Here is a 12,624-nt window from a genome sequence, read left to right as displayed (position 1 = left end):
AAGCATTCGAGAAAGAGAAGTGTGCAAGAACTATGTGGCCCAACAAAGCCAGAGGGAAACTATAGTGAATCAAAGTGACAAATCGCAAAAAAGGGAAAACCAGAGCTGAGGAACAGGTTGATGGAGAACTTTGAATTGTTCTTTAACAGACCAACGTTACTAAACCTGTTAAATACTGGAGCGGCGAACAGACTAGCCCGCAGATATCATTTTGTTAACAACCAAAGACATCATTAAAGCCATCAGACAAAGGTCGAGTAAAGAGTCAACGAAACCAGACGACACTCTGGCTGAAGTACTGAATTCCGATGCGGAAGCAACCGCATTCTTTTCATGAAAACGTCCGTTGTTAGCAGACTGGAAACGTGTAGTACATTTAAATACCGGGGAATGAAGTTATTGACTATGAAAACTATGGAGTGATTACCCTACTGTCGGTGTGAGGCATATATTTCACTTTTTCTTTTCTTGCTAGTTACTGACTGGATAACAGTGGCTTCAGGAGAAGCAAGTAACATAGTGGACACCATAAATGCAAGAAAATAGATTGAACGTTGCAGATAATTTGACATTTTATCTCATACACTGCAGCAAGTGTAAGCAAAAACTACCAGTGTGGCATAGACTTATACAGCAGTAGGCTGTGACATTCAAAAGAGGAAATGCAAGATCCTTAAGAAGAACAAAGCCCGTATAAATTAAATCATTACTGATGACAAGGCTCCGGATGACATATACACCTACATGTACCCGGGCATATTCATTGAAAGACGAATGGGATCTACTGTATTTATCAAAGTTTCTATAGTTATGAACTTTGGAACTCTAGAAAACTGTCGCTCGATACTCAAGACAACTTCCAATACTGACGGCAAGACAGGCCTGCCGAAAAGAAGCAGTGTATTTATAGACATTTGTTTATCCAGAACACTTAATGCCCATTTGCTGGAGACTATCAGTACCAAAACCCATGATAAAGAACAAACCATCCGCCAGCTCACCAGACGAAAGAAAAGACACTAGAGTTGAGAGCTAAAATCCCTGAGGAAATTGCTGAATTCCTCACAAGGAAAGACAAAAGTCATGATAATTATTGAAAACAGAAAACGGTGGGTCAAATAAAACACTACGCGGGACTTGGAAGTTAGTTGATACATATTAACAATAGACGTTGAATACCAAGGTGTTTACGCATAAAGCATCACAAATAAGGATGGAAAATGGTCTTCATCTCTAGTTGCGAGATGGGGAAATATACCTGTCATTATATGACGTACTGTCAACACGCGTGACGGAAAAAGTGAGGGTTTTTTATTAGAAAAGATTTGATGCCCGGTAGTATCTTAACAAGTCACATGAAAATGATCGTTAATAACAAGTGTTCGACGACGTCACACATGAACGGCATACACAGTTTTTCCTCAGTTTTACAACAATTAAACGGCAAAATGATGTATGATAGAAATGCTGACAAACGGAACTGTCTCACATTTGATGTAGGAAGTCACCTTCACTTTGCTGATTTGCTGTCCGTGCGCGCTCATATCCAGTTGTATCCGCAGAAGTAGTCTAACTAAAATGTCAGAAGTACAGACGATGATAACAGTAAGACTTCAATGAATGACTTACAAAGTCATATTCCATTCTTTGAATGCTTACTTAAATCGGTGAGATAAAGGGATGACTACTGAACGAGGCACACTTTCGTCTCAATTGTATTCGATCAACGACCTATGATAGAGCGCATTAACAGAGTTACACTAACTAGACAAGACACGTAACGAAAATTTCAAAGCGACCAGCTCCCACAAAACAGAACAACATACCCTAAACCTCACTCAGTTCACAAATTACAATCAAGTTCTGCAAAAGAGAAACGCCATACATATCGAAAAATAACTGCGTGCCTCTTTAACAATGCAGGGGGATTCAGGAGCGAAATCGTAGAGGTCATATACATTGTCCCCATCTCAAGCTGAATATCATAGATATAATACAAGCTTGACTCCTTTCTAACGCCATTCAAGCAACAGTAGGGAACAGCCACCTCGATGAAACCACATTTAACATGGTTATAAATGATATACTACTGAGAGGCAGGAACATTCCTTGCCTTCACCACACAGGGCAAATTAAACAACAATAAGAAAGCAACTTCAACACTCTCCATAGCCACAAGGGTAGTGGAAGCTGACACTAGATGATCGTCGGAAGATTGTGAGGGATATTATCCAAAAGCGATAACGCATGTCAAACTCAAATGGGAAGTCAGGAGGACCAATAAATTAGCTATGCTCGGAATAAGTGAATTTCATTGAACCCTAGCTGGACAGAAAAGACTGGCTACTAAGGCGATGCTATGAAGGAAAACGTGCTCTTCACATACGTGGAGTCACATTGATGCTGTCCAGAGGAACACTAATACCAGTAATAAGATGGATGTTCCATGGATCCAGGATCATCTAAGTGTCCCTCAAGACAAAGAAGTAGGGGATCACAATGAATGTTTTTTAGCATTATGTACCCACTAATGAAAATCAAGATGATGTTGATCGGTCGTATTAGAAGCTCCGTTAGATTGTATAGAAAAGGCCAGAAAAGGACCTAATTATCCCGATGAGAACCAAATGCCGAAGTCTGAATGGACAACAGCATATATGAATATGTCATAGGATGATATGAACTGTGAAGAAAAAACGAGATTGGTGAGAGATTTGCAAGTTTATGTATCTCCACCAAATGGTTAAAGATGGAACTGCATTCACGCACAAACGCATGTACAGAGCTACAAAGGTCTTACCAAACTACAGAGAACGAGGCCAATTACATTTGTTAGGTTTTTCGTGCCTATTGTTAACCCTCGTGCTATTGATAGAAACCAGACAATTAGTGAATAGGTCTTTAGTTAGATCTTCGCGCAGTTATATGGAGTGTGAGATTTTTTGTTCAGACAAACAAAGCCTCTCATTATTCAATATAAGACAATAGGAAATATAACGCCTATACAAAATAAGGAGGTGAATGAATACTTGAAATATACTGTTTTCGCACATGCTTGGTTGTTTGATATCAACTCTTAACCAACTAACCTAAGCTGTTACAGGTTCACGAAAGGTGTGAGAACAAAACGGAAAACCCTAAATGCCGGCAGTTACTCCAAGTTTAGTTTGTTTTCGAAGGCTCGTGGAGTGGTTGTAAAAGCTTTTTGTTCTCATTGAAATCAAGAATAATTAGAGTGCAAGGTCTAAATCAAACACAACAATCATTTAACATTCGACATACGATAACAGAAAGTAAAGTTTTTACATCAAATGAAGACATAAATGAATACTCAAGCCACAACTTTTTACTACTGTCAAGAGGTACTCAGCTAACTCTGAATCCTCAAGATGAGCTGTTAAAACTGACAATGCTTCAGATAACCACCTGGTGGAGTTCAAACTAAATTGAGACTAAAAATATACTGAACAACAGGAAATATGGCATTTAAAACGCTCAACAATACTTTAAGTCCAGGTGCTGACAAAGTCTTACAAAACCTTTTAGAACAAGATGCATCGGTTGTAAAAAGAATGAAGAAGCAGTTGATTCAACGAGTCAGGAGGTTTAAGGCAGCAAGAACCACCCACATAAAGTGTATTTCTATCGATATGCCAGGCCAGATTCGGGAAATGAAGAAGAAGACAGCAATAAGCAACAGCCAAACAAAAACAGATAAAGCCAAGGCAAGCCAAGACCTAGCACATTTTACTAAAAAAGTAGGCAAAGGGGAGAATTGAAACTGATATCAGACATATGTGGAATACATAGCAATGACAAAGTAGAGAGCTAAAAAAAGAAGCATGAGAAAACTATACGGTAGAATGAGGAACCAAGCAGGAAAATAAAGAAATCCAGAACGACCAGTCAAGGATAAAGAAGGCAAACTAGTCATTGACATTCAAAAACACCATGACACGTGAGCAGATAACTTGGAAAAGCCCTTGAATACGCCAGCCTCAATGAACAACACAGGACAACGAAGCAGCACCTACGGATTTTCCTATAATTGCTACCCTTTAACAACCGACAACATCAGTTTGGCTATTAATCAAATGAAGTACGGGAAAGGATCAGGACCACACGACATAGAGGCTGAAGCACTGAAGTCAGATATAAAAGTAACTCCGAATACGCTCCAGATTCTGTCCACGAAGATCTGGAATTAAGAACAAGTGCGAACGGATCGGAAGTTGGAGAACTACAGAGGCGTCACGCTACTATCAGTACCAAGAAATGTATTCAACAGTGTCTTTGAAGCGACTGAAGGATTCAGTAGATGCCCAATGTTGAGATCAACAGGCCGATTCTCTAAAGATCAGTATTGTATAGACCAAATCACGACAAAACTGATCATCGTTGAACAATCAATTAAATGGAACTCGTCACTATACATCAAACATCCTTAACTAAGAAAAACGTCTAACAGTGTGGATAGGGAAGCTTTACAGAACCTTTTTCGACGTTATAGTGCACCTGAGATCGTAGGTATCATACGGAGAGTATTGATCAAATTACACTTGATAAAGAATATCTGGGAGAGAAGGATACGTTAATGTACCAGGACAGCATCGTCTAATAGGAAGGATCTGGTTCAGATGTAAGCTCACAAATTGATAAAGCAAGGGAAGTACTCTTACTATCGAAAAATATCTGGAACTCAAAATGTCTGTCGAGCAACACCAACTTCAGAATTTTCAATAAAAACGTCGAGACAGTTCTGTTGTACGCAGCTGAAATCTGAAATTTACCAAAAGTGCCATCAAACGTGTATGGCTATTTATAAACAGTCGTTTGCTCACGATACTCCAGATCTGTTTATCGAAAACCATCAGCAACAATCTAAAGTCAGAGAACAAACCAGCCTCCAGCTGACGTGGAAGTTAGGAAGGTTTATGTGACGCATATCACTTGAACCATCAACCGGGTCACGATGCTAGGAATCCAGGAGGCAAAAAGGAAAGAACCAAACTAATGAACATATTGGGTGAGTAGTTGTAGGTAGACACCAAAGAAATAAATAACGCTTATAAACAAGTGGAGAGGAATGCTCAGGACAGAGTTGGTTGTAGGATCCTGGTCGTCGGCATGTGTTTCACGAGGGGTAATAGGCTTAAGTAGGCTGACAGGTGAACTAACAGTGAATACTTTATCAACCTAAACGTAGGTAACGTTCAGAAATAGTTAAATTCAATATTAATAACAAGCAATACTCAAAACTTTTCAATTCTTATTCTAAAATTTGCGTTTAGACCACTATTTACATCAGAAAGAATTTCGTGAACATAAGCGAAGTTATTGTATTTAGAAGTTGATACGGGAGCTGTTGTCTCGTAGGCAATTTTCGCAATTCATCAATTCTTCCAGTTTGTCAATCGTTCATATCTTCTCTACCCAATGAAATAGTGCTCTGATGGACGCTTTGTAATTGGTTGGACAAAAATTAATGAAATTCAGGTTAAGACTATTCCAAGTGCTTTGTCGATAAACTTCATATTGAATCGTCCCGTCTTCTCTCTCGTGTATGGCAGTATCAAGAAAACTGAACATTTCGATAAAAAACTAGTACCTATAAATTCAAGCATTAAAAATGATGGCACCTCATCCTTGATCAGCAAGGGAGTCAACACTGCATTAGCCAGAATTTGTCCGTCAGCCAAATTATTAATTCTTTATAAAATAAATAAAATAACCCAGGCGAAGGTTGATAAGCACTTCTTTCATATTAAAACCAGTTATGTCTATAAATTTACGTGTATCTGTCTAAGCGACTACAATAGCTGAAGAGAAAGGAGGGCATTTCCAAGATTTACTGTACATGTCCCAAAAATCTTTGTGACTAGCGAAAGGACGATTTTAAACAGTGCAATCACCAAACACGTAATGGATACGAGATATCAGGTCAATTCCTGGAAGGTTTTCAATGTGATTAAAAAACAGCTAAACTGCAGTCTTCCGAAGTTTGCTGAAACCTTTGCTATCAGTCGTCAAAAAATTGATTAGTATGTTCAAGAGCAGACAGTTAATAACACTTCCTTGCGTTGGTGCTATATATTGTCTCATTTCATCTAGTACTTTTCCAACTCCTTCCTTCACTTAATTACATCATTATGTCTTCTTATTTCGACAATCTTCTAGATCAGTAATCTTACTGTATTAACTGAGCTTTACTCATTTTATCTTCCCCAGTGTTTACTCACTATATAATCACCTGTTTACTACCCTTTAGATTCTTGTTGCAGTCAATGTAGTAGAATGTTTTTTTACATAAAGCAAATATTTACGACATTTCGCTCAGTTTATTTAATTTATCTACATTCTTACTGCATTAAACTGATGAGTCTCGAAAAAATTTCCAACTCAAACCTTCTATGTAAGTAGTTTAAACTTTTAAATATCAGGTTGTAAGCAGGTGACAAGAACCAAACGAAATAAAATGAATTCATGCCGTTCTGCTCAAATCTTTGCACTTGCTCTCTTCGAAATGATAAACTGAATTGTGTATGAAATATCCTCACACAAATGAAGCTATGAGAGAAGCTAGATGATAACAGAGTGCGAGAACAGAGTGACAAACTCAACATCATGTTGCTCAACACGATTGGGGAATATGTGGATGCTGAGCGTCGAATCTTCTAAGAACATGTATTGTCTAGAAATAAAGCCACGACTAGAAGATACTGTCCCATTAAATATTCCTCAACTTTGGAAAAGGCTGTGACATGATTCAACGCTCACTACGACGATGGGTTTCACCATGTCACCTCAACCTTGAGTTCGGAATCGCCTGTAAAGTCAGAAGTTTCATACCGAATGTAAAAAGTGTTTACACAGGCTGAAGGATCTCAATGTATGACGGCCTACGCGAATACCTACTACCAATAAACATTTTCATCCCAACACAATGGTTTCATAGAAGGTCATGCTCGTATAAACAACTTGCTGACAGAAGCGAACAGAATGACATCCATCTTTGATCACAAGGAGGAAGTTGACGTCATATACCTCGATTTCTCAAAAACTCTTCATACGGTCAACCATATATATCTTATCAATAAGCACAAACAATTAGGTATCATATCACCTTTAATTCATTGGCTCACATCATATCTAAGAAATCGATATCTTAAGGTCAGAGTTAACTTCAATTTCTCTCAGACTGAAATGTTCTAGTGCACTTCACGAGGGTTCAGTACTGGGACCTCTTGTCTTCTTGATTTATATAAACAATCTTCCACAACAGTTACCGTCATACTTATTACGTTTTGCTGATCATTTGAAATTTTGGAAAGAGACACGCAACCAAGAGGATATACTGGCACTTCAGGAGGATCTGACTCGACTTCAGAGTTGGGCAGATGACAGTGAACTTACTTTTAACACTTCAACTTGTAAAGTAGCACATCTGAGACATGCTGCAGACTGCAGCTACAACTTAAGCGACTCTCCTCTTGAAGTGTCCCAAGATGAAAAGTATTTAGGAGTGCTAGGAATCTACCATTTGAAGTCTTACGCTAACTGTGACAAAAATGTCTTTCGAGCAAACCTTGCACTGGCAACATTGAAGCGCATTTCCGGCCAGTGTGACGGAAGAACCTTCCACATGGTTTTCAACAATTTCATTCGTCCTCATTTGGATTACGGGGACACAGTATTTCCTCCATCACTCCAAAAGGATAAGGACACTCTAGAACTTATCCAATGGCGAACCACGAAATCAGTCCAGGGACTCAAATTCAAGCGTTATGAAGAGCGTCTACAATCACCAAACCTTTACCCATTAGAGTACGGGAGTCTTAGAGGTGACCTTCTAATGACTTACAGCATCCTTAACACTTCTGGACATCCCCTTGAACATCTACTTCGGTTTATCCCCAACACAAGCCTAAGGGGTTACACCCAGAATCTAGAAACACAACACAGCAGAACGGGCAGTATGCACATTTTATTATCCTTTTGGGTAGTCAAATGCTGGAATTCGTTTCCAGCTTAGCTAGTTCAAATGACTTCCCATGAGTCCTTCGAGAGCAAACATGACATATTCTTAAGGACTAAGAATAGTATTTTACTATGATCTTTTTCCTCTATTATCGTTAATATACCTAGGTTCTTGGCTTGAGGTGTTGGTGATCTACTGCTACTAGACACGGAATCTCGTTAGGCGAAAGTTTCTTCTTTTCCATCCAGAACCGTCGGAACCATTTGAACCATCGTATGGCTTCTGTTGTCAGAAATCCTACTGCCCTCAAACAAACCCACTCACTCAGATTACAAAATATGCTAACTCACGAATAACTATCAAAGTAACTAGGACTATTGCAGTCAAGTAGCTAGACTGACATCTATTGAATATCGCCAGAGACTCGGAATCGTACTGAAACAACAAAAATTAAATTGGATTCTACGAGTTAGTCATAAAAATATTGGACATCGAATGACATGTATTTTCAGTTGTCTAAGTTGTTGCTGAGTTTCGTCTCTTTTATTATTAACTGTAAGTGGATTCTTTGTGCTTGTTAAGTTGATAAATCACATATTCTATTGATGTTTCCGTTTTTTAATTTCTTAACCCACCCCCAGCCCAAAATGTAACCTCAGTCTTAACTATAGCTATTAATTATTTCCATCTCAAAGAGGGATGCTCCCAGGATATTTACAACTATCTGGTCGGGTTGCATACTACAACTTTCAGTGGTTTTGATATTATGCTACAGATTCGTTAAAGAACAAGTCCTTAAACCTTGGGGTAACAATCCGTCCTAATACAGGCCATAAATCTTAACCAGAGTTCCTTGAAATCGAAAGCCCATACAGATCTTAAATACCAAAATCACAACCAAAGTTTTCAATCTGAGATGCTAGTAAAGCCCACAATAGATGAATTTCGGTTGGACAATTCTGCACGTCCTCAGGTCACTTCTGATGCTGCTTGGTAAGCCCAGAACACGATCTCTGAGGTCTGTCAGAAGTCGACCAGCATATATGCTCAGACAGGTTTTTGTCATTCAGGTCATCAATATATCGTTGATCGTTTCTTCACGATTTACGGACTTCTGAGTGCAACAATTAACGTCATGATACCCTAAAAGAAATATATTAACGATTTAACTTCTTATACGTGCCATTGTCATCCAGAAGCCTTTCATTGCTCTAGCTACTGGATGGTGTTACAGGTAATGGAATCTCATTACAATCATTTTCTGCACTGACTGCTATCAATTCAACATAAATAACTGTTAAATTCAGTTACCTTTAGTCGTGCTTTCATAAGCAAACTTGCTAAACGAAGGCGAATTATGTTTTATCATGAAAGCTCTTCGTATTTTATTCCACCGTCCGTCATAAGTGGACCTGTGACAGCGAACGACGCACGACAAATTCACTGTTGCCCTACGAGCTTTAAATGCACTCATCTCACAACACAGAAAAGTTAATTGGTGATAGTGAACATAAAAAATGGAGAGTACACAACTCATACGCACCTCGTAAGCTATTTGTGATGGCCATCCAGCACTTCGGAACACTTTAGATAAATAAACAACAAAGTAGGGATATAAGCATCCGATAAAAATCGATGTGTTTGCATTTTCTCACTTGTGGTAATGATAATAGCCTTCAAATATGTTATTTATATACGTTTTTGAAACACAAGTACGGAAGGCGACATATTCGAACGCACTACGTTACGTGTATTTGTCTACAAATTGCCCCCAAATATACGACGTAAGGCGGAAAATCGACATTTCTTCTTTAGTTACGCTGTCGTACGCTTTATTTCCTTTTTATTGGTTGCTTGGGTTGTGCATCTTTACGGTGTTAGTGAGAACAATTCTGCGTAATATATCAACATATAATGATCTCAATCCAAAAATGATAATTTCCGGACTTACAGAATACTTGTTAGTTTTGCGTGTACACAAACATCACATGTGTGATGAATAGTACTATTCAAATTGTTTCGGTAGATTGTTAATCCAATAATAACTTGTCTAAATGACAACATTCATGTTTGCCTTCGTGCAAAGATTCATGCCAGAGAGATGATCATCAGCTTTTATCCGCTTGTATGGTGAGGCAATCGACTAGTCGGTTTATCCTAAAAATCTCCCCAAAGATTGGTGAAGGTCACTTAACTTTTGCGATTTCCTGAAACTTGGGAGATTGGGCTGCTCAAAGTGCATTTAAGAGTTTCTACAAGACTAACCAGTATTTAAAATGTGTTTCAGGTGGGAGAAAACTATATCAACCCACTAATACTTTTATTGTCCCTATATATATCCCTGAAACATTTCATAACGACTTAGCCGTATATTTCGAAAATACCTATAGCTAATTACCGATGTTTCTTGTGCATTTCGTAATGACAGTAAGATAAGCCATTTTCGATATAAATATGGTCGTTTCCAAGTTCATGTATATCGACATTCACGTGACTCAGTATATTTTGAAAGCCAGTTGTTTCATGTTACCACAGATTTAAAAGAAAAAAAGTACGCAACTGTTGGTGTCTCTAATAATGAGATGAAAAACAATGAACTGCTTATATTAAATTTGCAAATAGTAATACAAAGAACGTTCAATGCATGTAAAATACAATTATTGTTTTTCACACATCCGTTAATCACTCCGAAATTGAAAGATAAATTAGCTAGACTAGCTACTTTCTGCGTCCATTAATTCAACTGCTCTTGTGTAGTAAGTTATATTTGTAGGTGTTTTAGGAACTTCAATTTTCATGCTTGCGAGAAAATCCAAGTGTGGTTAAGCAAAGGTACGGTTAAAACTTAGCTCTTGGTTTTAGCTCATTAAGTTTAGTACAAATAGGCCATACATTCAACCAACATGGACCAATCATTTACAGTAATATATCATGTGAACAGCAGTCTGTCCGAGTCTGTCAGACTAAGAATCCTTCAGACAGCTAAAGTAGTAGCTATTTGGATCAGAAAGCCAGAGCTTTGCATCCATAAAAGATATGTTCAACAGCTCCTTTCACCTTAGCCAACTTCTGGACTGGTTAGTTAATCATTTTGGTATGGTGACGTATTTTGATTAATGTTCATACAACCATACTCTTTGCATTTTCATAGCTTAAATTTATCTTAATCACACATCCTGTTATTATTATTCTCATAACACTTGCAGACACTTTGATAAATTTATTTAGCATCCTCTACTTGCTAATCCGCACGTAATTCATATTATTCTACATATTACGTGATTTATGATTGCATTATCTCTCTCACCTCATGTTAACCATATTTGTTCTGGTTACTAGTCTCACAATTTCATTTAATGTACAAACTTATTCAAGTTAACACTCCATGTTAACCATCCCAACACTAACTATTGCAGTTTACAATTTTAAATCCACATTCTATAATGCTTAAGCAAAATATTTTCCCTTGAACCTGGACATATATCGGATTGTTGATTTGGATATATAATTGTATTGCCTGAAAAGAATTTATTGGAAAGCATATTCTTCGTTCATATACCTGTTTTAATATGATGGGGATTTTTCTGCGACTAAAAACCAAATAACCATTTAATCATACAACTTTTATCAAATGAGAGATTTCCTGGTATACAAGTGCAAGGATAAATAGTAATGATTGGAATTCACACCAACATTCCCTCTTCATATAATAATATTCAAAGGTTATTCCAAATCATTTTATATCACTAAGCTGTCTCTGCTATCATTAGTTATTCTCTTAGTTTATGAACATTTGTTTATTATTTTACACCTAGTTCGTCATAAATTTAACTAAGCCCAAATAACGCGTGTTTATTGCAATTTTTCTAGAAGACTTCGTTTTGTACTGTATTCTATGTTTAAACGACCGTGTTCATCTCGAGTACGTAACTAAGCTTATCTGACATTAACCCACTCCAACTACACGCTCATAATATGGCTGTTGCTTTTGTCCGGTTAGTTACGTTATATATTGTATATCTGTAGTGGGATGTCGAAATTTGGTTTGGTTGCAGCTTTTGGATATTTTTCAGTTGTTGAGGGTGTTTGGAGCACAGCGGATAAGTGCTCTAATAACGCTACTAAAGTTAAGGAAGTCGTGCCGCACCTATTTTCATTTCTCCAAAAGGTACTATGACATATCTTTCAGTAATTTTCCCCAGTTTCCAGATGAAATGCGAGGAACATGGAATGAAAGTAAGGCTTGTAAATGACCATTATTTTTTAGATGTAAAAAATTTTTTCACTTGGACAAGGAGTAACCAGTGCAGAAATTGCAAATTGAAACGATGTTTTAATTCGTTTGGATTATTTGAAAAGAAATCTTAGTTTATTTTGTAGTACACCTCTATCAAATATATATTTTAATTAGTTTTCAATTTTCTGTTTTGTCTTCTGTTATTCGTATAATCAGAAATACTTTTTCCTAGGATGTCTGATTCAAATGTCCTACGATTTCTCCTTCTCTGTGGAAAACTTAAAGTAAGAAGCTGACTACTTTTTTAGTTATAACTTAATGTTACTTATAAAAAAACCCAGAGTTTTGTGTTTATTTGCTCTCCGTGAGTTGTGCAAAAAGAATTATTTTCTTTTTGGATTTAATTCTT

General features: G+C 37.4%; 1 protein-coding gene across 2 annotated transcripts in view; it reads left to right on the top strand.

The window, feature by feature from the left end:
- The first annotated feature begins 9,684 nt into the window (after positions 1–9,684).
- PRKAA2_1 (protein kinase, AMP-activated, alpha 2 catalytic subunit) overlaps positions 9,685–12,624 on the top strand; it is a 36,833-nt gene continuing 33,893 nt past the window's right edge. Inside the window, exons 1-5 of one of the 2 annotated variants that reach the window (XM_051210329.1) lie at positions 9,685–9,762; positions 11,849–11,973; positions 12,005–12,146; positions 12,181–12,214; positions 12,246–12,499. In XM_051210329.1, the coding sequence (XP_051070316.1) occupies positions 12,449–12,499 (51 nt within the window). In that variant the 5' untranslated portion in view covers positions 9,685–9,762; positions 11,849–11,973; positions 12,005–12,146; positions 12,181–12,214; positions 12,246–12,448. Of the gene's footprint in view, positions 9,763–11,848; positions 11,974–12,004; positions 12,147–12,180; positions 12,215–12,245; positions 12,500–12,624 lie in introns of those variants that run through there. The other variant, XM_035734308.2, reaches the window with a different exon arrangement.

This window comes from Schistosoma haematobium, chromosome ZW (assembly GCF_000699445.3).
Source record: "Schistosoma haematobium chromosome ZW, whole genome shotgun sequence".
NCBI classification, from domain to species: domain Eukaryota; kingdom Metazoa; phylum Platyhelminthes; class Trematoda; order Strigeidida; family Schistosomatidae; genus Schistosoma; species Schistosoma haematobium.
This window is presented reverse-complemented; position numbering and strand designations above follow the sequence as displayed.